Source organism: Ammospiza nelsoni, chromosome 1, assembly GCF_027579445.1.
Source record: "Ammospiza nelsoni isolate bAmmNel1 chromosome 1, bAmmNel1.pri, whole genome shotgun sequence".
Lineage (NCBI taxonomy): Eukaryota > Metazoa > Chordata > Aves > Passeriformes > Passerellidae > Ammospiza > Ammospiza nelsoni.
The window spans coordinates 40,394,884-40,421,911 of record NC_080633.1 but is presented as its reverse complement, the minus strand read 5'-3'; the positions used below and the strand labels follow the sequence as shown (position 1 = coordinate 40,421,911).

Below are 27,028 nucleotides of genomic sequence, written 5' to 3'. Positions count from 1 at the left end.
CAGTCTAAACCTGGCAAACAGATACTCAGAGTATAGAGAATGCACCATTTAGTTGAGCACATAGGAAAAGGTTTAATTTTTAAAATGTGATATAGAAATTACATTGGCAGCGGTCCTGAGACCCTTCGGTTTTCTCCTGTACTCCTCCTAGCAGAGAATCTTCCTTTCCTAGACCCTTTTCTTTAAGAGCATTAGGTCAGAGTGCCTCTTTCTCCTTTTGCAGCTCTAGTTTGTGTTTGTTTCCTCACCCCTTCTTTCTCTCACACCCCACTTAACATCTGATGCTTACCTTTCTGATCCCTGAGAAATCAGTTTTACTTTCTCCCCTGGTTTACTTTACTCCTTCTTTTACTTTACACTTCTTTGCTTGGAGCCAGCCTTCTCAACGTATCCAGGTGTTTCTCTTGCCTGTCTCCTTCTGTACATGTGATTATTTGCACTAGTATTTGTGTCTTTTTGCCCTTACTCCTTTTGTTTAACTTTTGTTCCTCCTATTTGAATGTTCTTTGTCCTGGTGTAGCTATAGGAACTGGTTTTTTTCATACTGCTTCCCTCTCCCCCTCACACTGTTTCTTTAATATTGTTTGCTTCTGCCAGCATCAGATGCTCTAATGAGAAAGAGGGGGCAGGTTCCTTATCTTCTTCTCCCCTCAGCTCCTTCTTTTATTTTTGTATTGCTAGCTCCTCAGTATGAAACTCTGTCCTAGCCATGGAAATTGTCTGCTTTGTCTTGAAAGAAAAGGTTACAAGGACCATGGAATACTGACTCCTGGCATTTTCCTCCTTTCTCATTCTTAGGGGTGCTACCGCTGCTAAAATGACCTGTTGTGATTACCTGTACCAGGTACTCAGCTCCATTAAAGTTGGAAATGTTTTTGTTAGTAATATTGTGTCAGCCTGTAAGAACAGCCAGTATTAATAGATAAATCCTTGAGAAAGAATGTACTTTGGTATAAGTAATGGCTGTTCCAGTTACCCCCTCAAACATCATCTTTCCATCCTGTTTGTGAAGTCTGTGGTAACTCCTGACAGAGGTCCTACTTGCCAGAGCAGCTGATGACTGGAGTGGATCTGATGCTGGTGTCAGGCTGGGTGGAAGGTGCTTTTATCAGCCTCTAACTTCCTTTCTTTGAGTCCTTTGGCAGTTGGCAAGAAATTAAACAGCAGGAGAATAAAATGCAAAGCAGACTCTTATGGCACTGCCCTAGGAGACAGGAGACAGGCAATTTCCTAATCAGAGGTTTGGCTTATCCAGCAAATCCTGCCGCTTCCATCTATGTCCAATAATGTGTTTGGGGAGGGGGTGGGTAAGGAAATGGAGGAAGAGGAGTGGAGGAAAACCACCATCAGGCCACTCTTAGTGGATCAGGTACAGTATCTTATTAAAGATACTGATGGACCAACTCTTCAGTGCCACACAAGCCCTACCCATCTCCTTTCATATGTCCCTGGTGTGTCAGGGACAGTTGCACTCATATTCGTATACACAAAGCTGGTCTGCTTCTATTTTGATAGTGACTTCTGGGAGGTTTGGTAAGTTTTCATTGTTTTGGAGGTCTGGTCAGCTTGTTGTAAACAGTGGCATCAGTTTCTTTTCACTCAGGCAGCGTGGCATGGGGAAGCTAGGTTGGCCTTTTCTGCTATAGTTATACATATGGTGACCAGATGGAATGCAATGAGCAAACAAGTTTTCCAGCTCAGCAAATGACTGTGTGTTCACCTGGAGATGTTGTTCTCCACAGAGTGCCAAAGGAAGTAAGGTGGATGAATGCTGGGCCCTGCTGCCCTACTGAACCTTGATTGGTCCATTGGGCATTCTCTGATGGCAATGAAAAAAGTGCTGGAGCACCTTGTCAGAGATCCCTTCTCAGAGATCAAGGGGAAAGGAACATCCTTTTATGCCAAACCTAACTGGCATTCATGTCAGTAGGCTCCTTTTTGAAGGACCAAACATTTTTCTCATTCTAACCCTTCATCTGCTGTCCCCTGAGAAACCTCTCTAAATACTTTAGTTCACTGCACATTATGGGAAGTTCTGTTTTAGCTATTACTGTTCTCTGGGCTGAATCCCCAGAGAATGGAGAAGTTCAGTGCTTGTGAAGATGGGTTGTGTTCATCGCAGTATCAATGGAGGACCATTGCAATCTGCCTCCCAAGACATATTTAGCATCAATTACATGGGACATGAAGGTGCAATCCATCCCTTTTTATAGCCATGCTGTTTTGTACAATACCATTTTCAATTGTTTAGCTGGGCTGAAACTCTGCCAGTACTGTTCCTGGGAAAGGAAAGGACAGAAGAGGTCACAGTTATACTGCAGGTGTATCAAGGCCCTTAATATCAAGGTTATTATTTTTGTGATGGTTGTGCCAGTGCTTTATTATCCATTAAAACTCTGGGTCATAATCTTTGATTGAAGAATGTGTTAAGACTGCTCCCTATTCAATCAGTTCTGCACAGCTTGTCTTACTTACTTCATCTCCTCAGTACAACTAGGCAGGTGTAGTTTACACTAATGATGCATTTCTCAAAGTGCAGGTTTTAGTGACCTGGTGTAGGTGCATGCCAAATCTTTAATTTAAAACCTCCCTCCAGGTTGTATGGGTCAGGAGCTCAGACTGCAAGGATTGCAAGGATTGCATCTGTGCCCAGTGCCATCCAATGGTGTGTGCACCTGCTCTTCCCTTCAGGGCATTTGCTTCTGTTCAGAGAAATGGTGAACTAATTTTGTTTGCAGACTGATCTGGCTCTGCCAGCACCTTTCCTGAAAAGCATACAGAGGGTTACTGGTCACCAATCGGCTCTTCCTGCCCAGGCTCAGGCAAACGTCAGGAGCCTTTCCTTCTCTTGTGTCAGCCTCCAGAGCAAGCCGGTGTCTGAGGCTGTGCTAAGCCTCCTGCTGGTAGGCAGTGCCAGAGGCCTGCTTTGCCTCCACAGCCAGGTTTATATTTTTGTCCACAGGCCCTGCAGAGCCTCCTTTTATAGTGTTCTTAGTTCAGCACGGTATTTGTTGATGCACGCATTCCTTTCATTTGCTGCTTCCAAAACGGCTGATAAGACCAGAAGCTCTTCTGCCTCCATTTGAGAGGGTTTGTTTGAGACCCAGTCCAGCTGAGATCCCCTCGCCTTGCATTGTCTCGACCGTGCTGTATCTGCCTCAGCCTGCCTGCCTTCACTTTCACACTGCACCTCCTGTGAGCCCTGCCTGATCCCAAAAACTCTGTGCCTCTCATCGAGTAACTCTAGAATTTTTGCTTCTTTCAGAAGTCAAGCTGGGACTGGCCCTGTTGCAGTGGAGTCACTGCTGTTTTCTTCCTGACGCTTCCCAGCCATTCAGAGTTCCGACACTGCATGTAACAAATGCTAAGCCCAGAGCATCCCAAAAGTGATCCAGGGAACTGGCTGCATTGCACATGATGTGGAGCTTTGTGGCCTCTCTGCCTCCCTGTGGTAATGTCAGAGCTTCAGTGACAGCTCAGCCCAGAAGCTGTGGGCAAATACAGACTCTGCAGAGTGTCAGGGTGGGAAAAGGAGCCACAGTATGCAATCCCCCTAAAGTGTAGTGGGAGTAAGTGTAAGGAGGAGCTCCAGGGCAATGTGAGTATGTAGTCAAGAACAGGAAGCACGGAGGGATGGTTCACCTGCTGTATGTGGATCTTCAGCCCCATCAGCACAAGGTGTTTCACAACTGAATGAGCCTAAGGAGGGTGTAATTTTCACAGAGGCAGACAAGGCAAAGTTACCTTTACTAGACAAGTGTTAACAGCTGTTTCTAAAAACTTTCACTGGAGCAAAGCTTTACAGGGGAAGCCAGAAGTACAACTTTGATACTGCTCTCTCCCAGCCCCCCAGCCTTTTGAATAAAGGATTGTTGGACTACTTATGCAAGGGCAAATAACGTTATTTTTGGAAATGACTGAATTATTTTCATTACTTTTTTTTCCAAAAGAAAAAAAAATCAGCCCGAGGCAGACACCTGGCATGGAAAATTTCAGCTTGCGTGGTAAAAGGCTGGCTGGCAGAAGTTACCGGGAAGTGCGAAGAGTGTCAAAAAAAAAAAAAAAGGAAAGAAAGGCAAGCATTAAGGAGGCGTACACCGGCAGCGCTGGGAGCTCGCTGCCCCCCCGGCTCCCGGACCCGCCGGGATGCGATCCCTAGTGTCCGGCGCTGCTCCCGGCCCGGGCGGCAGCGCGGGAGCCGGGCCCGCCACGCGGCTCCGCGTGGGACCGAGCGCGCCGCCCCCGCGCCCCGCGCTGCTCCAGCCCCGGCGGGCGGCGGGGGCGGGGCCGCGGCCGCGTTGCGCTGCTGCCATTGGCCCGGCGGGCGGCGCGGGGCGGGGGCAGCGGGCGCGCCGCCGAGGCGGTCCGGGCTCAGCCCCCGGTGCGGCGGAGCAGTCGCGGCCGCCCCGTCCTGAGGGCACCGGCGCCGCCCGCCTCCGCCAGGCAGCGCAGCCCCCGCGTCCGGTTCCAGCTCGCCGTTCGCCTGCCGCTCCGCGCCCTTTTCTCTCGCTCTGTCTCCCGGGCGATCTCGGCGGGGCCGCGATGGAAGAGGAGCGGGCGGGCGAGCAGATGAGACCGTTGCTCACCACGGTAACGGGGGGTGCGGTGCGGCGGGGGGGCGCACAAAGGGGCCGCCACGGGGCAGCGCTGCCCCGCGTCCCGCCCGGGGGTCGTGCCGCTGCCCTCCTGCCGGGGCACGGGGGACGCGGCGGGGCTGCCCCCCGGCCGTGGCCGCCCAGCCCTCGGCGGCGGGACCCTCGGCCGCGGCTCCCGGCCCCTCTCGCCCGTTGTCCCCGCGTGCCGGCCGCGTGCGCGCGGCCGTGTCCCCCCCCCCCCCCGCCCCTCGGCTTCCCCGGGGGGCGGCGGCGGGGCCGGAGCCTTTTGTTCGGCCGCGGGCTCCGTGTGCTCGGCGGCCGCGGCTGCCCCGTCCACCCCCCCGTTCCTTTGTGAGAGCCCCGCAGGGCTTGTGCCGGCGGCGGTGGGCGGCGCGGCCGCCCCTGGCCTCGCCTTTCTGCCTGCCCCGCCGGCTGACGAGTTCCTGGGCGAGGGAGAAGTGCGCACACATGGCAAGCGGCGAGCTTCCCCTTGTCCTCGTGTCGCACGGCGGCGGGGTCGGCTCGGGTGCTGGGCACGCTTCCCCCGCGGGTTTCTGCTCCTGGGGAGTGCAAGTGTTGGTGAGGGGGAGATGGGCAGAACTACGGAGCTTGGGCTCGTTTCCTTGTCGGGCCGGGTGGCTCAGTGAAGCAGGCATGTGTTGCCTTCCTGTGCTGCTGAAAAATACATGTGGTTCCACGCTTGTAATTTCCCCTCCCTTCAGATGACTCAAGGTCTGGATTTTGTTAATGAGCCTGTGAGCTCTTACTCTGATGTTCTCCTTCAGGGCCTTTTCCAAAAAGGTGTCGCGCAGGGATTTGTCTTCAGTGCCTGAAGAGGAGGGATGTGTAGTTTGAAACACAAAGAATGCTGTGATGGACAGAGAAATAACACTGAAAACACATGAGTTTTCATCATCTTTCCGTTACTCTTCAAGGAGAGACTTGAGTCACATTTGATAAAATTGGCAGTCTAATGAAGTGCTCGCTTCCTGTGACATCAGTATGTTCAGTGTGTTTTTCCTTTGTTATAACGGGAGCGTTGATAACTTAGTGGTTCAAAGGGCCATGAATTTTGCAAATGTTACAATCTTTGTATGTTGCCTTTGTATGTTAACGCTTGTGCTCACTTTGAAAGATTTTGCAGATGTGCTCTAGACCATTTCTCTGTCTTGTCACTGCTGCGAAAAAGATACATTCCCAATTCATGTTAACTTCTTCACGGTAGATTCTGTGTAAGAGCAGACTGCTTAATAGGTTTAATTCTTGTTAAAACTACCTTGCTCCTCTGTATGAGGTATCTGTTCTTAGCTGGCAGGAGAATATTCCCTCTGTATAGGAGAATACTTCCTATATATAACAAAAAGATGCTAAACTGTGTGCAGGGAGTTGAAAAACTTTGAGGTTCAAGTGTGGGGTTGCAGTGGAAGATGGTAATGGTTACCATCAGGTGACTCCAAATGAAAAGACAAGACTATTGCAGATGTCATGAAAGTCAGTGTGCTCTGGTCATGTTTGTCAGATCTGGCAGCAGTCATTTAGGTTCTGTTGTAGCAGAAATGAAATTTTTTAGGATGAACTCCTCCTATATTGTTGCATGGTCATTTTTGATGCAGCTGTAATGAACAGAGATACTCAGTGGAGTGGTCCACATTGGTTTCCTTGGAACAGCAATACCTGACCTTGGTGCCCGAGTGTATCTGGGAGGTAATTCCAGCTGAGATGAAACAGTTAGAAAAGTGAGAGGGCAGGTTAGAAAAGTGAGAGGGCAGAAGACTTGGTAGGAACTGGAAAAAAAGAATTTCTGGAGAAAACACATGAATTAAATGGCTTACAGAAGGAGAGGACATGCTGATCTTTGGGCAATTGCATAGTATAGCAGTACTGGATTTGTTGTGGGTTTCATATGCAAGAGGTGTAATTTTATATACAAGAGAGCTACTTAATCCAAAAGATGAGTGTTTTTGACAATAGAGTTTGACGTAATTTTTCTAATCCTGTGTTTCTTGACAGAACAGGCTACCTTCCTGCTAGCAAAGCTTGCTGAAACTGCTTACATGTGCATAACTTTTTGAGAAATAAGCCTCTCAGTAAGATGGAAAGACTTAGTAAAAAAGTGTAGATCAAATCTGATAGCTTCATTGCTGTGGCTTAAAAATAAAGAAGTGTAATCAAACAGAGGAGTTCCTAAAAATTCCTTTTCTTCCTTCCTCCTGTGTTGTTTCTGTGTTCATAGAATATTAGATACGTAATGAGTTAAGATTGGTGGCTCTCTTATGGAGGAGCACTTCTATCAGTCACATGCTGCCCCCCCATTTAGTTAATCAAAAATACAAAAAAATCCTTTAACCTTGCTTGTTTTATACTTTAGGTCCAGTCGTACAGAAGAGAATGAATTACTGTTTGGAACTTTGGTGTTTTGAAGAACCTGATTGGTGGCAATTGAAAGTTGGAAGGGCGAGGTGAAACAAATGCCTGATAGTTATTACAACCAGAGAGCAACTGATGAACAGAGCATCTGGGATGACTAGAAAATACAATAGGAAAAAGATACATAACTGCATAAATCCACAGTTCTTTCATACCTTACATGCTCTTAGATGTTCTGCCCCCCCATGTTAGGAAAGATGCATTATTATTGGAAAATGTTCATGGAATAACAAGAGGATATGAATTTAGTTCAAAGATGATAAAGGATTCAACAGCCTAGGACTTGTCAGCCTAGTAGAGATGATGCAACAGTGATATGGTGAGGCTCTATAAAACTCCTGTGGAGAAAGTAGGTGAGCATGGAAGAGGAGGCACACAGTCAAATCAGACTTAGGTGCTCAGTTCCAAACAAACCAAAGAAACTCGGTGTAGGGATTCACAGGTATATTTGCTATACAATGTACACAGTGTGAACTTTGGGGGAGTTTGGACAAACATTGGAAGACAGATACATTGAGGTTAGTAAATGGATGAGGAACAGCCCCAGGAAATCTGATTTGAAAACAACTGGAGGTTGTGAGTATAAGGAGGAGGAGTTGTGTGCTTGTCTTGTTTTTCCTCTTCCCTCAACAGCTACTTATGGTAATTCTTGTTGGGTTTTTCAAAATAGGGGTGGGATGTGGTAGTTTGTTTTCTATACAGTGGTGAGTTTGACAGTTACAGTTATGGTATTAAAAATACTTGATACTGCATATGAGTGATCTTAGTTCTATCTTCTGGCTTTTGTCATTATGGTGTTCATTACTGTAATGTTTGGTGGGCTTTTTTGCAACAACTCTAAGTAGCATTTAAAGGAATGTGTAGTGCAGTTCTGTCTCTAGATGTTTTGCAGGTAATATTTTCAAAATACTTTGTTTTCTTAAATAGATGGAAACTTTCTGTTAGTATTTGATACTGCTTCATGTATGAGATTGTAGACCATGCAGTGTAGTTAAGTAATGGGTTTGTTTGTGTCTTCTTTCAATGAAACACATCTGGTTTTATCATTAATTCTACAGTAGATGATGATAGAACTGAAAGTGGCTCTGTTGGAGAAGGGCATGTTTCCAGGGATCTCCTTCTGGCTTTCCTAATCAAACCAGAAAAGTACTGTGGTCTGCCTTATCTCACTGAAGAGGGCATTAGTGTCACAGTGCTTTTTCTGAAGTGGCTGTGTGGTTGGCTACAGCTTTTTAAAATTCTTTTAACAGATGTGCTTGCACGTTATCAGGTGGCTTGCAGTCACTGTCCTCTGCTGTCATCTTATTCAACATGGGGCTTCTGTCATGTGAAGTCAACAGGTCTCTGCATACAATTTTTTTTTCCTACTAACACAGTGAGCTCAGACTGGTGTTTTGCCTTTATGGCTGGGCAAGGGTAACCGAGGGTATGTTTGTACTGCATAATTGAGGACTGTGCAGGAAACTCTCCTCCCCCACAAGTTTGTGGCATCTGGCTGAACAAATGCTCTGCACAAGTTCAAGCACTACAGTTAGAGCTGTGTGGCAGAGCCCTAGCTAAATGGCCCTGATCAGAGAGAATTGTAGTGGCTTGCCAGCCTTGCAGACTTGAAGCCATGACTTTGGAGAGACAAGCTGCTTTTCTCTGGTGTGCTGTTTGGGTACGGTGCGTACCTCGAACAGCTTGGACTGTGCTGTGGGCCTCTGTAAGCTTTTAAGTGCATGTCTGGCAGGCTTTCTGAGTTCTTGAAAAGTTACCATGGCTGTCAAAAACTTGTTGTGTTATTTGAGAACTTTCATTATGCTTCATTGTAGTAGTTCTATTTTCTGTCCAGAATAAGCTGGGAGTGTACCAAGTTGAGTAGTTGTTAGTTTATATCCATGTCATTTATCTGCCTCTGCAGGTGACTTTTGACATGTCACCAAATTTGTTGTGGGCCTTTGAATATTGATTCCCATTACACAAGGGTATCTGTTGCACAGGTCCTTTTGTGGCCCTGAAGCAGTAGTAATACTTAGTAAAGAGAACTGCCCTATAACTAGTGTTAGATAAAAAAATAGAGTGTAAGTATACTTTGAGTGTACTCAAACTTAGCTACAGCAGGTCTGTCATGAATGTTTTTGGTATAGCACATCCTGGAATAATAAAGTTTAAGGATACATCAGATTTTTTTTGCTAAAATGAAGATAGATGTCCAGGTAATGTTTTGAAATAGTGCAATGAATAGTGAAATTCAACTGAGTGTTTTGTAAGTAAGGACATAGAGATGAGCACCAACTATTACTGAGCTGTGTAGATCAGAAAATGTCTGAATGGTTAAATGAGAATTTTGATTATTTTACAGATGATCTTGCAATATTCCTAAATATTTGCATTTCTAAATTTACATTTGCAAAATTATCCATAGATGAAAGTATTACATTATTTTTAAAAAAGACCGACATGTATTTGAAATGGCTCAAATCTACCTTGCTGGCATATCTCAGCAGTTGTTAGAAGGGATTATCTGTCTAAGAGTCTTGTGTTTGTGTATGGCACCCTCAGAGTTCCTAGTTTCCCTGGGAATTACATTCTCTAACTAGAGTGTCATAACTTATAAAATGCACATTTTAACCAGTAGATGGAGCCATTTTAGTTATGTATCAGCCTGTCTATTTACCTAAGTTTGGAAAACTTTGTTTCATAAAGTGCTTTCAGTCATTTTTGTCCTTAGAAGATGGCTTACAATTTTTTATTCGTTTCTTTACCTACGGAGAAGACTGTATTATTCTTCAAGTAACAGTGCCAGGACTGTACAGCAGGAAGGCTATTACGTTTTCATAAATGTGGAGAAAAAAGTGAATGCTAGTTCTTAGTGGGAATTACAGTTGTCCAGTGTCACATGAGTAGAACTTTGTAGCTTTGTACACCTTGTGTTGCCTGAAGTAGCTTTTTGGAATATTGATCCACAGTGGTGTTAGATATCTGACAGTCTGGGTGTTCTTGTGACTTCTGCCCAGGAAAGGCTGCTAGCTCAAGGTTTTTTTAGCTTTTTGAGCTTTTGTTTTTCCTTCTGCAGTACCTTAAACTAAAATGACTCAAACCCATGTAATGAAATGTTTGTCCTGTTTGGATATACTGGCGTCAGTTGTCTTGTTTCAGCAATGCTGGAGTGCTTCCTAAACTTGAAATACCCCTGGCTTATTAATTCTAGCAAGTCCCATTTTAGCAGAAGCATTCCCAGTGCTGTACTCATTGTATTTCATCTTCCTTCAGAAGATATAAGATTCTCTTTTCTAAAAGTTTTTTCTGAGTGTGATTCTGCCCCTGCATTACATCCTTAGTAATGTCCCACCTAGACCTTCCCTTTCTCCCTCTCTTCTGTCTTCTGCTTTGAAGATGAGTTTAGATTAACACTTTGCCAACTTGGAGAGTAGAACCTTATTCAAGTCTTCATTTGAACTCTCACTGTATGATACCTTGTGAACTATAGGTGAGTCATCTTCTTTCCCAGAATCCTACTGTGAGAGATTTTGAGATTTCTTGTGGCTCAGGGTTTTTGTAGTTGTTGTTTGGATTTTTTCTTATCCAAACTCATTGGAATTGTAAATTTTCAACAATTTTTACAGAATGAGTACTGATGTTTTTCATATGCTGTAAGGCATCTAGACTTACGTTCTTTGCAGTAGTGCTAAGATAGTATCCTGAAATATCAGAATATTTTTAAACTTGAAAACAGACTTGAAGGTTTTTTTAAACTTAAATAGATGCTTCCAGATTGGGCACCTGTTGTCACACTGTTGCCCCTGTTTAACAGAATGTCTGGAGTCTGCCTCCAAACAAACTGGAGCTTCCTGTGAATGAGGCATGTGGGTGGAAACTGTGGAGAGGAAGTGGGAATTACAGAGAAGCATCCCCTGTGTGTTGGAATTTTGCTGTTTGACGTACTCTGCCCTCTGCTACTGTTGCTTTTACAGTGCAGCTATAGTTCTGAGGATCTGGTAGCTGAGATCTGCTTGCAGGTGAGGTGAAGTGAGGACTTGTATGAAAACCTGTCTGTTCTTTTCAGTTACTGTGTTTTTACTATGGGGGCATGTATTTAGAGTGTGTATGTAGAAATGCTGTCTTAAAAAACTGTGCTTTCCTAAAATGTAAAGTGAAGATTTCTTTTTTCCCTTACTCATTTTTGGACTAGGCTGATTCTTTTTCATTTTCCATGACTAATGTCTACTAAATATATGCTGGCTGTGTCTTGACTGGGATCTATTTTGGGATGAAGAAAAAGGCAGCCAAGTTATTGTGAATACCTGGGTTATGGCAGGGGTAGTGATGCCAGTAATTCCTTACTAGAAGAAGTTAAGAATTTGCTTCCACAAAAAATGCTGCTGCTGAACATCCTGAACACACTGATGGTTTCACTGGCATATTATAATCAGAAGACTAGAGAATCTCTAATAAGCCTGCTTTGCATGTATGTCTTTGTTACCAAAGAACAGAAACAGGTTAAAGCAAATCTGTTCACAGAGCTGTTGTAATAGAACCTTTTTTGGTGTCCATTTCTCAACTGTGACTGCTTCTCAGTGCAAAAATTGTGTTGCTGTGTCAAGAGATTCAGGCTGCTGTTTCCTGGATCTCAGAAATCATGCTGAGTGGAAGCATGTGTGATTTCTTTCTTTTCTTTTAGATAGGGTTATGAGTAAGCTAATATAGCTTACTGTAAATCACATTTATTGCTAACTGATGAGATTTCCAGTTTGCATTTAGAAGCCCTAATTCTTTGGATTTTCTCCTTTTAAGCTAGCAGATGCTGGTGTGAATAACACCTTGTTGTACAAAGATTTATTTTCTGTTTCTGCTGTCTAACTTCACTTTTGGATGAAAAAATTAGAAGTGTGTTTTCTCCTTTTCATAGTGCCTTTTGTCTCCATTATTATTTTCAACCACTGCAGAGCTCTAGTTTATCTAACTCCACCCCTGCACAATTAGATAATGTCTGTATATTCCTCCCACTCCTGCTTCCACCTTTCATGTATTCTGTTTTGCATTTGAGCTCAGCCACAGGTTCCCTTTTCTTTCACAGTGGTCCATTGGCAGGCCTGCTTGAACTCCTGCATGTTGTTCTTTGAGGATGTTGTCCTTAAAGGTCAGCCAGTACTCACAGGCTTTGCCTTCATCCTCCTCCATTGTGGTCTGGTCTCCTGGGAGATTCTGCATGCAGAGCCCTGGACCAGGTGAAAGTGAAGAGCCATGAAGTAACTCTGAGCTGCCATGTTGTAACTGTGTGCTGGGTTGTGCACTGTATGCTGTAGTATTTGTCTGTTCTCCCTCTCTCAGGACTTCAAACTCCATGATTTCATGATTGCTGCAGCCAAGGCTGCTCTTGGCTTTCACATCTCCATCTGCTTCTTCCTTGTTTGTGAGCCACATGTCCAGCAGAGCATATTCAGTAGTTGGGTCATCAATGACTTGTGCCACGAAGTAATTTTCAACAAATTGAAGAAAATTCCTGGAGTGCTTGTGTTTGCCTATACTCTACCAGCAGATACTAGTTGTTTTAGGCCCTGGAATGTCTGCAGTCTTGAAGTTTCCTTAAGCTTTCAAATGAAAGCTTTTGCTACAGCCCCTTCTTGCCCATGTTGGACTGTTCTCTGATCCTTACCTATGGGGTCTTTGATGCCTTGTCACTCATTCCAAGCAAAGCAGGAATCCCTTTGCATAGATTGAAACCCATGTTCCTTACCTTCCAGGCTGTTTTTCCTAAATCATCTCTGACCTTCTGTTGTAGTACCTCAACCGTGTGAGCTGTCTCACCATCACTCTAATTTCCATGAGGTTGTAGCTCTGCAATGGTGCATGGACTGAATCCTATTACTTCCCATGGTAAGTAGAAGCACTTGAGATGGGCTCACAGACAGGCCACTTTCATGAGAGAAGTGTGTGAGCCTCCAGACTTGTGTTCCCACATCTTGACTTCTCAGAGTGACAGCCTTTCTCCACCATGCCTAGTTTAAAGCTATACTCACAGACTTATTGTGCCTGGTGACAAATACACTCCTGCCACACTTTGTCAGATGGATCCTTCTTCCTGGAAGATGTTTCTGTGGTCATAGCGTAAAAGCTCTGCTGCAGCCATGCACTGACCCTCTGGAAGCATCTAATCTGCTCTAAGCCTTTTGCTTCTCAGTGGAGAGACTGAGAAACACTGCATGGGCTTCCTTGCCCACAGTGCTCAGGAGTCACTCTTGATTTGCTCTGTAGTTGCATTTTGGAGGTGTCACTGGTGTCCATATGGATAAGCAGGAAAGTCCAGTAGTTTGAGGATTGGATGAACCTGATTTATTCATTGTTTGGCAAGCAGCAGACCTCCCAGGACCTCCTGCTTATCTTATCTTCCCTGTTGTGCCATATGTTGATCTCCTGCAGCTCTTTCACCTGGCCTGCTCAGCAGCTCAAAGGTAGCACAGCTCCCATAGGGTGAGGGAGGCCACTGTGATTCACTGCAGTGAGCCAGGGAGGAGCAGCACAGGCTTCCTGCAGGCCAGCATCTGGACGGTGACATCCTCCCTGTGCAGTTCTTGGAACTGGGATCTCTGATGTACCTGTTCGTTTGGCTGGTGTGAAACTTCACCTTGTAACATTGCACAAACTTGGAAGGTATTTTGGGCCTTTTGTAAGTTTGGCTGTGAGCTGCTGTGCATCTATTGCCTGAGCCCTGGTAGATTGATGTGCTGCACCCAGGTTTAGGTTTATATTGTGAAAGTATTGCACTACCATCCAGTTCTGTTCACAATATAGATTTAAAATACATATGTTGATGTGAATGCTTTGGTCTACCTGCAGCTGGTTTTTGATGGGCATGTCACGTCAATATTACTTTAACAACTTCCGTGCTGTAAACTTGTAATGACTGCTATTTCTCCAAGGCAAATATTCAGTAACAGTAATCATTAAAGTTTTTAGTTGGCTGGTGCTGTTGCATTGGCTGATGTTGCATAACTTCTTGGCTTCTCAGCTTGGAGGGACCAAACACAACAGATTTTCATATTCATGTTTTGCCAGATCATGTGTCTGTAATAATAGGTATCTCTTTCCCTTACCTGGAAATATTTAACAACATTTAATAAATACCTCATTATGTAGAGCAGAGACAGTTCTACCATACTGGAGATGCTTCAGTTTTTTGAAAAACTTAATTTTTTTTTCTTTTTGTTTGTCATATCTGTAAACTTAGTTTGTTATAGGTGGAAACACTGTGGCTTCAGTCTATGTTCTAGGAATTTCTTAATCTTTGTCTCTTTTATAGAGGGATTTTAACTGAGTAATGCTACTGGTGCTAATGAGGGTGAGTACAAAACTAGTTGCTCACCAGAATGTTTTAAAGAAGGTATGCTGTGGGTTCTCTGACTAAATTGTGAAGTCAAAGGACTGATTGCAAACTCTTTAATACTCTAAGCAACAAGGTAGGATTCTTCAGACTACTACCAGATTAATTGCTTCTTTGTTTCTATTAAAGAAAAAAAAAAAGGAAGCTGTTGGAAAGATTGTATTTAACCTTACTGCTTGTTTTAGGCTACTGATTTTTGGAATTTTTTTTCCTTTGGCTTGTAAAGCACTATTGTGAAGTTATACTATTATGTAGGCACATGCATTTCTTTAACATGTCGAACATATTTCCAAACAGACTTTGTGTACAAAAAAGGAAATGAGAACTTCTTACTGAATAGCCACAGTTGGTGTTCCTGTTAGTGGTACATTCTTCTCTTTTTTTTGTCAAATGGCTACACCCTACCAGCCATGAATTTTAAAACTGTTTATATAAAAACAAACAGATAGCATCTGATGATTGTTATGACTCATTTAAGGAAGTGATAAAACCCAAGAGTAGCAGGGATCCTTTCCTTTCTCAGCTTGGTTTTTTTTTTTTTTTATTAACTTTGCTGTGCTTGTGTGCAATTGAGACATATCAAAAAAGAAATTAATAAAGCAGATACTTACAATTAATATTTGAATTTGAATTGCAGATACATAGTGATTCATACTTATGAATTAAGTTTACAAAACCAGCTTGAATTTTAGATTGCAATTACAAGCAATTTGATTAAAACTATTGTAACTGTATTGTACAAGCTGTTGTAATTAAAGCTTTTGTTGAAATTCTTGAGTTTTTCAAACTGGTGATATATGTCAGAAAAAAACCAACCTTTTCTTTTGCTTGTTGGCATCAGTGTTACCATCCATTACCTGCCTTAACTGCTCTTGTTATATGAAATGCTTGCAATTGCTGTACATGTTTTTAGAAACATAACCAGAGGGCTTTTTTCAGCATAATGTGCAGTATATTTTGCTAGACCGACTTTGATGGTTTTTGCTGAAATATGTAAATGTACATGGTTCTGTGTGTTGTAAGAATAAACATTTTTGGGGCTTGTTTTTATACACAGATGCTTTAGGTAGAGCTTCAGCTGGAGAAGATCAGTTTATTGAGAAGTTGAGAGTATTTTTCCTGAAAGTTAATTGAATGAAGATTCATGTTTAGGCTAAGTAAAATTATAGATTTGAGACTTTAGAGCAGGACACAGAAAAAAAGGTTAAAAAATCTTATCACCAGGATAGAGAAAAAAATAAATAGGGGTAGGATGCTAACTTTTTTAATGAAACAGCTGTCCACCAAATTATTTTGACATGATAGGAAACCTTATTTCTCAAACGATGTTTTGTTTGATGTGATTAAATGTAGTGAAGTTAGTCCACTTAGGGACACAAATAAATTCCAGTTCTCTATAACTCTTGCATAGTGCAGATGGGCTTGGTAGGTAGCCTGTTGGCTTATAGTTGAGGAAGAAGATGGCCATATTCTGTTGAGTGAAGCCAAATAATGTTAGTGCAAGCCTTTAATTCTTGAGCATGAGTAAGTTGCCTTTGCTATAAAGATATAAATGAAGGGCAAAATATAAATAGGGATCTGAAGAAATTTGATACACTCAAGGTCAAAGAATATACCTACTACTTGTATTGTGTGCTTTGCATTGACAGAAGGTTTTGAAAAGCCAGGCAGACAAGAAAGTTCAGTGTGCTTCTCTCATTGGTCATGGGGACAACTTACTGTAATCCATTTGGTATATGTGATTTTAGCTAGTCCTAATACAGAAATAACTTGAAATACACTGCTTTGTTAAATAAGATAATGCATTTCTCCCTGTCACATTCATTGAGTTGGTGTGTGACTGGGTATTTACTGTATTTGCATTTATGGTAGCCCAGGCTGATGATTATAAACTTCTGGATCCTAGAGGCAATGTAAAGGTGAGCATTTGCATGTGAAAACAGCAGTCCTCAAACCAGGTCTACTTCCTAGTCTACATATGTCAACTCTATAGCTGTGTTTCTCTGGGGAAGGGTGGAAGAGTAGGTCTCACCTTGAAACTATGTTGGGGGTTGATGTATTAACAAATAATTAACTTCGGCTTTCTGAAGAAAGGCATATTTTGTCTTTGGCGGTTCTTGGAAGAAATGTGTAATGCTTGATGACCATTGCTTAGGTAGTAACTTTTCAAACAGCTCAAGTTGTAGTTTTGTTGCCCTGAGAGGTTGCTGCAGAATACTCTTGACTTGAAATTGCCACTGGTGCATGTTCTTAGTAATGTCACAAGTGTCCCTTTCCAGGTGCTGGGGGAGGTTGTAGACTGATGACAAGTTTGGTGGCACTGAGAGCACCGGGGGGCCCAGGAAGATGTGTATCTGTTTTCAGAAATGGCTTCTAGAGAATGGTGGCAGTATTTTCAAACAAAGGTTTGTTTTAGAGGCTGCAGAGGTGGCAAGGGCTGGGGATAGGCATGGGCAGTGGCAGTACAGGTGTCAGGTGCTGTGGAAGCTGTTAAGAGCCCAAGGGGGCTGTGGCTGGAGTGCTGAGTACTTCTGCAAGTGACAGAAGGGGAATTGTATTTGTATGCATGCTTGTTTCTGGAATAAAGTACAAGTGTGCAACGTGTTTGAATTTCTAGTGAAGAGTAAAGAAATACATCCTCCAAGATGGCATGTTCACTTCTGTCTTGTGGCTTGGGTTACTGCTGCAATCAAGCTCAGAGGATCAATTGCAAGCAAGACTGTAAACAGATTTATGCATTATGGCCACTTTATGATATGGAGAACCTGTTTCCAGCTTCACTTGGGCTGTGGTATAAAACAGGCACTTGGGTGAAGATAGAAAAAAATTTCCTTCCTGTCTTGAGGGTTGCTAAAAAAAAATCCAAGTACCATGAATGTGTACAATATGCTGTACAATTTCATGAAAGCTGAACAATGGCTCTTTGGTGGTGAACAGATTGTATGTGTATATATTTATCTTTAAGGTATACTAAATTTAAATGGAAGAAGTTATGTATTGTTAGAGAAAAGAATGGACATGACCTTAATTTGGAGAACTTGCCTCCTGTAGAGCTCTATATCAAAATATTTTAGTACAATATTTTAGCATGTCCTAACAAATCCTTAATAAACCTTTTTAAGTCCAGTGGTGATCCTGAAGTCAAGTATCGGATAAAAAAGAGGAAAATGATCTGGAAACTGCTTTAAATGTCTTGCTTGCATAGGAATCATTAAGATAAGGTAATGGTCAAGAAAGTGGCTTATTGTGAGGGGTGAAATGGGGCAGAGCAGAACTTGGTGGTGTCCTTCTGTAGGTTCTGTGGTCACGGTAATTCTTGAGAGTTCCATTGAAAATTAATGTGTAACAGCAAGCAGGAGAGACACATTTGAGGTATTTTTGATAAGGCTGTAGTTCTGCCTTTCCCCCTTTATTGTGGTTTATTATTTGGTATCCAGTGCTTTTCAATGTTAGAGTGATGGTTGCCTAGCTTCTATCCTTAACCTCACCTGTTTATGATTGGTCAAAGGTTGGTCTCTATCATCTTGGAGGCTTTTTCCAACTTAATTGATTCTGTATTGACAGACAGCCTCAAAAGAGCTGGATTGTGACTGAGCCTCTTGTTCTGTGTGAGCAGTGAGTCTGTGATGTTGAAGGATTCCCACGGGATGTTTTCTGTAAAAAAATGTGCTTTGTGACTGAAAAATTGATGTGCTTACTCCACATACCTGCAGGATTGATAGTGACTTATACTGCAGCATAGAGAGAAGTTTTTTTGGTGGCTGTAGCCCTGTGCTTCTCGGTTAAAGTGGGAAGGAGGCATTTGCAAATCAGCAGCCTTTCTGTTTCATATACTGCTTCATGTAAACTGGCAACTGACTTCCTTTTAAGTAGTAACATTGCCCTTCCTCCTGTTACTGTGCTACTATCTCTCAACTTTGGCATGAGTTGCTAAGCTCCAAGTGAAGTGTGTGCTAGGCAGAGACTCACAGCAGCTTTCCAGTGTATTAATTCTAGGCAGATAGTAATGTAATAAAAGCTGAAATGTAAATGTGCCCTGTATGTGACTATATTCTTTTGTTGGTTCTCTCTGCCATGTGCTGTTCATAGTACTGAAGAAAGTGCTTCTAAACCCTCTAGGCTCTGAGAAGGCAGAAATTGAAGAACCTATAAAAATAACCCTTTTTTTCCACAGCAATCGTGCTCTGGGACAGGCATGAGCAGTGATCTCCTAATTTTACACCACCGGTGGGGACAAAGTTTCAAAACAGGTTACATGTTTTATATTCTATATGACAAAAAGGTCAATAATCCTATATCAATCCAAATCATAGAAAATCCAAACCTGAAAACTGTTGGTTAGGAGTGAAGCATCAAGGCTCTAAGTGAGCCCATGTAAAAGAAGCAGAGCTCTTGTTGCAGTTGATGAGTGATGAGGAAGTTGATCTTTGTTAAGTGAACTCTACTAATTATGTAAGGTCATGTGTTAAACTTACTTGTAGCAGGTAGTTTGACAGAAGTCTTATTAATGAGAACAGTGGTTTATATCAAAGTTGTTCAGAGACTAGATGTAATGAAACAGCTGGAATTACCTGGTTTAAACTAGATAATTGGATGTGATCCTGTTATGGTATTCTGAGACCCTCATGTGAGGGCAATCAAATCTTCTTTTCATCCTAGAGTGCTGTGGCATACACATTCAGCACAACAGAGAAGCTGAAGATTGAGCAATTTGTCTTCCTTGGCAGCTGAGGACTAAGTGAGGTTTCTGGTTTTAAATACTTACTGAACTTTTTTTGTGTGCATCTCTGTTATTGTAATAGAGAATGTCTGTAATTCAGGGCCTGCTCACTTTGCAAAGTGGTGCCTGATTGTCAAGACAGTGTAGTGTGGGTGAGTTACCTTCGTACCTTCTTAGATCATGTATTACTAATACCCTTTTGTAAGTGGCCCCTTCAGTGGCTTCCTAATGTACAAAAGTTCCAATTTTCCTTTGTGGTGTCATAAATTTCCTGTAGAAGCAGCTTAAGCAGAGGATTTTTTGTGTTGTGACTTTACTGTTGTTTGTTCATAAAATCTTGTTGAAGAGGTTAGTGTTAGAAATGACTGTGTTTCAGTTGATCCTTCAGAATTAATACAAAATATTCAGGATGTTCCACTTCAATAGTGTAAGCACTGATGTCTCTCCTTTGGAATAATAGAAATTGTAGACTCATTTAGGTTGGAAAAGACCTTTAAGGTCTTTGAGTGCAACTGTAAATGTTTGTGCCTTATTAATATGCATTATGTTTCCAGTTCTCTTGGTAACATTAGTAGAAAATGTTTGTAAGACCTAGAAAATACATGAATGGTTAACTGAAAGAATATGGGAGTTTTTGGAAAAGCTTAGTTATGGAATGTAATATTGCTTTAAAGTATCAATAAGTGCATAGAGGTAAAAAAAAATATTTAAAAAAAGAAAATGGATAATTTTAGGAAATCCTTAGTGAATGCTCTTCTATCACCCTCTTCCTCCATCCTCCTTATAAAGTGTTAGTCTGTGAATGTGGCTAATGACATCTCAAAACTGCATGCCTATCTTTGTCTCCTAGTGCTTCCAAAAGGATTTTTAGAAATGTGGGGTTATCTTGCATATTCAAATTAACGCCCAGAGCAGAAATGAAACCTGCTGACACAGTGCTTCCAAAAGTCTGAATTGTGGTGTAGTTACCTGCTGTGCAATGTGCCCAGGGTGCTTCTGTTTAGGAGAGCAGGTATGTTTGTGAATGTAAGTTGCTAATAACATTTTATCAAGTGTTACTGAAAATCCAAAAGTTGCATCCATTATGGAATGAGTCAAAAGTAGAAACAAACTTCAAATAACGTAGAGTAAACTTTTCTTCAGGCTACTTTGTTTCACTTCCTAAACAGTAAGGGTAAAGAAGTATTGCAGCCTTTTCAACTGCCTTTTGTTTAACATAATTTTCTTGGTATTTGAGTATGCAGCTTCACAATTTTCTTCAGTAAAAAAGACTGGAAGAACTGCAGGAATGGAGAAGAATGAAGGATGGTCTCTGTACTACTGTACAATAGCTTCCTGTCTGAGGCTGTCAGAATGCCATGTTTTTTTCCCAATGTATGACTACATTTCAAATGTTTAAGCATTATGACCTCAGTTGTCTGCAAAAGCTTCTCTTTCCTTGTATATCTAAATCACTTGTTCATGAATGAAAATTTGGAGTCAATGGCAGGATCAGAGTGTGCAAGAGATTTTTGAAGCGGACTGCTTTCAGGTTCCCCCTAGTGTCCTGGTATGGATGTTGTAATTCTAAAGTGAGCTACAGTTCCATTTTTCTTTAGTGGAAGAGCTTCCTCTTGGCACAGTTGTTCTGTTCCTGTGAGAAAAGGGCATCTTATGCTTTCTTTGAGTTCCTGTCAATGCACAGGGCCCTCAGACAGCATAAAAAGCCTTTAATGGGCAGTTGGCCTGGTTATAAGTATTTTAAAATAGCAATTTTTTGTCTCATTGTGCTTGAGTAATTCTGCTGTATATGCTTTAAAAAAACACCAAAACCCCACAAAACAATGCTTCTGCTATAGTGTTGATTTTGATAAACAATGATGAAAGTATTGCAAATTGATGAGTCAGGTCCTTTTGGAAACCTCAGTTTTTAAGGGTGTAAAACATTGTTTAAATCAGATATGAAATTATTACTTCTATTTAAATAAATTACATCTCAGACAAAAGCTCTGAAATTGATGTTAAGATAACCAAAAGCTATGGTGTTGTGCTGCCCCAAATATCAAAGTGTATTCAAATGTCAATCAAGAGGCACCATTTTCTGCCAAAGTTGGATGTCTTATTGTCATTGAGATACAATCTCATTTGATTAAGGTTAAAGTGCAGTAGAAGCCAGTTTGATTCTCTTTGTTTTCTACAGGGAAAATTTTTACAACTTGCTGTTGATGATACTTTTCCAACCTGGTTTAAAGGCAGTTGATTTTCTTCTGTAGAGTCAGTTCTGTGAAAAAATGTGAGAATAAATACAAATGATTTGCTGGATAGGTTGATTTCTTTGTGTGTGCCCAGACTTAAGTAAAGTAACACTGGAAAAAGGAACTTTATAATTAGAAACATGGGCAGTTCCTAGAGGACAAGTATGTTCAAATTTTTCCTATTTCATTATTTCTTTACATGTTGCATTTGGGAGTAGGTGAGATAATTCTATTAAAGCTGCTCTTGTTGTTTCTCTTGTATCTCATATTTATTTTTAAAAAGTCTCTTTATCAGTTTGAGGTGGAACAGTCCTTTGGAATTATGGAATGATGAAAGCTGTGTTTGGATGACAGCTGTGTTTGATTGCCAAAAGCCACCATGTAAAGATGTTCTTCCTTCCCAGGAAAAACCCTGCTGAACATTTAAAGTTGTATAAATGCATATATAATTAAGGTATCTGATCACAGAAATTTATTTGATATCATAACACATCCCCAGGGGTGTTAGCTGTGTTGTTAATATTTTATATGCTGCAGTAAAAGAAAGTATTGGATTCTGTGTAGGTGGTTTCTCTACAAATTTGGTAGTATTGGAAAGAAATACTTGTTCTGGAGGCTTGGTTTCTAAATATTGAGAAACATAATGCAATTTTCTTTACTTTCTCTTTTTTCTCCTTATCTCATATGTGTAGAAAATTAATTTGGTTGCCAGATACAATTGCCGTTGACTAGAGTAACTCTTGCATTCTTTTCAGCATTTAAAAATTCCCTGCTAGCTGTGAAATCCTGAATTAAAAATGTTAAGATAAAGTTCTTGTAGCCACTGGGTGTAGCATATTTGATTCATATTGCTGGAAAGTCTTTTGCTTAGATCTCCAGTCTGGATGATATATTTTATGTATTTGTCTTAGTGTTCGGTTCACTGTGCATTTGGCTTGACATTTTATTTTTATCTGTTAATGGTATCAATTATGTTTGTAAGGACATCTTAAAGCTGTTTCAAGTTCAGGCAGAGAGTTCAGGAGGAGACTTTGTGTCTAGGGCAGTGACTTTGATTTATTGATGACAGCTTTAGAGTTCTAGGGCTGGTCAGAACTGCTGTGGTTGCATCACAGGAAGCATGGCTGGTGTAGGTTTACTCTGCATGTTCAAATTTGCCTTACAATAAAATCATGGCAGCAGAATTTTTATGGGTAGACTTTATGCAAGGCTAGATAAATGCCTGTCTTCCAGAAGTCAGTGTGAAAGCCAAAAGCCTAAGTTCTTTGTTGTACGTGCTCCAATTTTGCTTAAAATTGTCTCAAATAAATTGTCTTTCCTTGAACATGTATTTGTGCTACTGGATGTTAGTGTACAGATTAAGGTGCATGTAAGTGTGGTCTATAGCTTTATTAGAAAAATGGGTAACTTCTGTTGTTCATTTTAAAATAATGAAAAATGCCTTTTCAGAGAGCACCCTTTTTAATAGTTCTTGGCTGGTTAGACCTCCCATGCAAACCATGGTAATGCTCTCTGAAGTAGAGAATTCTAAGTGTTAAGCGAATGAAGAGCATCTGATCTGTCTGCCAGGTGTTGGATGCTGTCAACTTTTCTTACTAAGTAGCCCCTCAAGTCATAAATTTACAATAGGAGTCTGACAGCATTTTTTTTCTCTTTGCAAGAGAATTGTGTGTCTTTCTTTAAAGTACTGTGTTGTCTTTTACATGTTTATTCACAAAACAAAAACTAATAAAATAATAAAACCTGTGTCAGTAGTTGTAGTTCTTGAGACAATAAATGAAATGGCTACAAAAGAGGTAGGCTTGGTTTTTTTTTTTTTGGCTGAGTTTAGATCTCTATGAGTCAGTTGTGCCAGAATCAACATCTTACTTTTAAACTGACTTCTCACAAAACCTGCTAGTAGGACATAGTGAAAGCATTACCCTTAATACATCAGAAAATCAACCGCTTGCTTTTTTAAAACAGAAAGAGCTTATTTGTATAGTTTTACAAGATATTGGGCAAGACAAATAAGAAACAGAAGTGGATCTCCTTTTAAATGTCCTGTCAGTGGCCCTTCTGAAGGACCTTGGACTGACTCCTAGAAATTTCAAGTTCTGAGAGGTTTTATCTCAGGCTTTATTATTTCTTTCTTTCAGGCTTTTCAGACTTTTAAGATTGTTGTGCTTTAGAAATGCAAGAGGAAAATGGAAGAAATTTTGGCAAGAAAGTATGTGGCTTAAAAAACAGCTTCATGGTAAGGGTGAGCTGGAACTAACTAGTTCCTGATTTCTGAAAGGGAAAAATGTCATTTCCACTACATCCTTTCTCCTTTCCCATAAGCTGATTCAACTTCTGAAACCATTGAAAACTCAAACAAAACCTTAAAAACCACTCTACAAGCTCAAAAAAGACTTGTCAGTGTTAGTTTCCTGAAGTGAATGTTAAATGAGTTATATGTTCATTCTGTAAATCAGAATCACTGAATCAAAAAATGGTCTGGGTTAGAAGGCACAGTCTTCTAGTTCCAGCATCCCTAGCGTGGAAAGACACACCTTCACCTAGATCATGTTCTCAGGGCTCCATCCTACTTGGCCTTAAACACTTCCGGGGTGGGCAGCCACAACTTCTCTGGGCAACTTGTTCCAGTGCCTCACCACCTGACAGGAAGAATTTCTTCCTGATATCTAATGTGAGTCTACTCTCTTCCCATTCGAAATGCAAGAGACTTCTGACTTTCTCTCAGCCTTTCCTCCAGGGAAAAGTGCTCCATCCTTCTAATTATCTTGGTAGGTCTCCTCTGGACTCTGTCCAGCAAGTCCATGTCCTTCCTGTGCTGGGAATGAGGTGGGTTCTCAGTGGAGTGGAGTCATGGAATCACTTCCCTAAAAGTACCAACTGCTTTGGTCGGGAATCGAACCCTGGCTTCCTGCGTGGCAGGCAAGAATTCTACCACTGAACCACCAATGCCAGTGATTATTTTTTTTCCCTGACTCATTTTACACATTGTCTTTAGTAAAAAAAATTAAATAAAACAAAAACTTCTATTCCACAAACACACAGGTGCCACCAACTTCTTTGATTTTTCCCCTCTACGCTTCCTCTGAAAAATTTGCTTTCGCAATTGGGAGTTGCTTGTGCAGCTTCCCCTTGCCCAGCACTTTGTAGTAGCCTGAGTGCATAATATCAGTGACTGCAGCCAGTCTGGCCTCATTTTTCATGTAATTGAACATTTTCTATTCACTTACAGGTGTTCACAGTTTCCAAGTTGACAGCAGCACAGAATTTTTGGTTTCTTGTCAAATGGCAGTGTGTCATGCCTACTTTTCCGAAGTAACCAGGGTGATGCTTGCCAAAGTTCATCCTGTGATGTTGAGTACCACTAGCATTACCATGTCCTCTGGGATGTTTCCTGTGTGTGCATGTGGCTGTGGCTGATGTGCCCTCTCAGCTTCAGGGTGTCCCTTAGTCTGGAAGGCATCTTGTCAGTGTGTGCAAGGGCAGGGAAAGAGCTTGGTGCTTGTGAGGGTGAGGAAGGGCAAAGGCAGCAGAAGTGGGAAAGCATCAGATCCAATGTAAGGCAAAGATGTTGCATTGTCAGAATGTTATGAGAAGAGTGGAAGGTGATGCTACCTTGCCATTTCTCCAAGCTGAGATGTGAAACTACAGCAGTGGAAGTGGGTGGCTCCATTACAGTTTGAGTCAGACTCTGCTGGAACATGGTCCTGCTCTACCTCCCCTGGGCTCAGCAGTGCCCCCTCTGCACCTCACTGCTACTGAGTGACATCCAAATTGAAGTGGCAAAATACCATCAGTGCAACTTTACTGCTGGCTCAGTTCCCTGATCTGGTATGTTGCAGGTTCTCATTATGGCCAGCACTAGCACAAAACAGGAATTGCAGCATTCTGGTACTGTCTGCCTTACTAATAAAATATGTGTGGATTGCTAAAACTTGTTTTTTTTGGTAGCTGTGAATTTGTTGGGATAGAGGCTTGCTAGTACACTAGTGGCTGGTTGATATTCAGCATATGTGTAACAGTGGTAGTAATCTGTCTGGCATTCATGCTACAAGGATTTCAAATACCTTGAAGTTCCTCAGCATAACTTTGGAGATGTGACTTGTGGACTTTTTATTTTGTTGGTTTTTGTTTTAGGTTTGGGGTTTTTGGTGGTTTTCATTTGGCTTTTAAACATTAAAATTTAATTAAAATAATCTGCAGATGACAGCACCTGAATCCTGTATGTTACAGCACTTAGCTAAAAATTTATGATGAAATGCTGCTGTAGTTCAGATTGCATGAGCAGACTGTATTTCCATCCTACCTGCCTTCTTATTAAAAAGAAATGTTGTGGGCCAGCAGAGTGCTGGTTCCTTCTCCTGTATTAGTTGCCTATGGATATTGGAAACATTGCATTACCCTCCCACTATAACTTAATGAGTTTTGATTTGTAGGAAGCAATTTTTGTTCACTGTAAGAGTAAACATGTGTTGTTTGTTAGTTATTATACAGACACTTGATTTGAGCGGGATGCAGTTATATAAATAGAGAATTTGAGACACTGGGAAAGCTGAAGGTGAAGAATTAAGCCATGAATTCATGTGAATTGGTGAGATTCAGTCTTTTGCTTTTTTGTGGAATGACTATATTAGTGAATAATCATTCAAAAATGACATCATCATGGAAAGACATCTTTTATTTATTAGCTGCTGGTGATTGACGGTCTTTTCAAGGAGATATTCTGTTTGGGTGTAATTTGGTTGGGTTGTATTTGAGCAATTTGTCCTAACTCAGTAATTGGATGGGGTGACTTCTTTAAATTTATTTTTTGTTTTTTCTTTTGCTGTTTACCTCTTGAAGATCTGCTGTCAGGGAAAGCAGATCATCTTGTGCAAGCACTTTAAATAATGTCAATAAAAACAAGATAATTTTATCTGTCTCTTATTATGCTGCTTCATATCTGGGCTCATCAGCTGTTCACAATGATGCCATCTATTCTAGGGAATTAATCTAGAGGATAAGTGTTTAATATTTGGACATTGACCTGTTGGAGTGAACCCAGAGGAGGGCTACCAAGTTGATCAGAGGGATGGAGTTCATGTATGAGGAAAGGCTGAGAGACTTTGGATTGTTCAGCCTGGAAAAAGGAAGGCTTTGGACTAATCTAACTGTGGAAAGGAGCCTACAGGAAAGATGGGACAAGACTATTTAAGAGAGGATGTAGTGACAGGGCAAGGAGGAATAGGATCAAATGGAAAGAGAGTAGTCGGTTTAAATTAGGTGTGAGAGAGAACTGTTTACTCTGAGAGTGCTGAGGCACTGCAACAGAGAAGTTGTGGATGGACCATTCCTGGAAGTGTACAAGGCCAGGTGGGAACTCTGAGGGAGTTGTTCCTGCCCATGGCAGGGAGATTGGAACTTGATGATCTTCAGGGTCCTCCAAGTGGCAGCCCAAACCACTCCATAATTTAGAATATTTGTATAAATGGTTGTAGAACAATTAAACAGATGGCTTTGCTTAGGCAGCCTTAATCGTGTTGAAACAGCCCTGGTTTATAGTTCTTGTGAACTGTCACAGCAATCTAAGACTATTTTGAGATAAAGAAAAACTAGAATATCTCTCAAAAATGCTGCCAAAATGCCTGGAGATGAATTTAGCTAAAGGCAGTATGTTACAGTTGTAAAGTAAGCAGCTTTGAATTCCTGTGTG

The 27,028-nt window shown here is 41.5% G+C and overlaps 1 protein-coding gene and 1 non-coding gene across 3 annotated transcripts in view; one reads left to right on the top strand and one right to left on the bottom strand.

Moving 5' to 3' along the window:
- Window positions 1–4,421: 4,421 nt before the first annotated feature.
- Window positions 4,422–27,028, top strand: part of SLC4A7 (solute carrier family 4 member 7) — a 93,534-nt gene continuing 70,927 nt past the window's right edge. For both annotated transcript variants that reach the window (XM_059490053.1, XM_059490061.1), the window contains exon 1: window positions 4,422–4,590. In XM_059490053.1, coding sequence (XP_059346036.1) covers window positions 4,543–4,590 — 48 coding nt within the window. In that variant the 5' untranslated portion in view covers window positions 4,422–4,542. The remainder of the gene's footprint in view (window positions 4,591–27,028) is intronic.
- Window positions 24,218–24,288, bottom strand: TRNAG-GCC (transfer RNA glycine (anticodon GCC)). The gene has a single exon. It is a non-coding gene; the product is annotated as a tRNA-Gly (tRNA).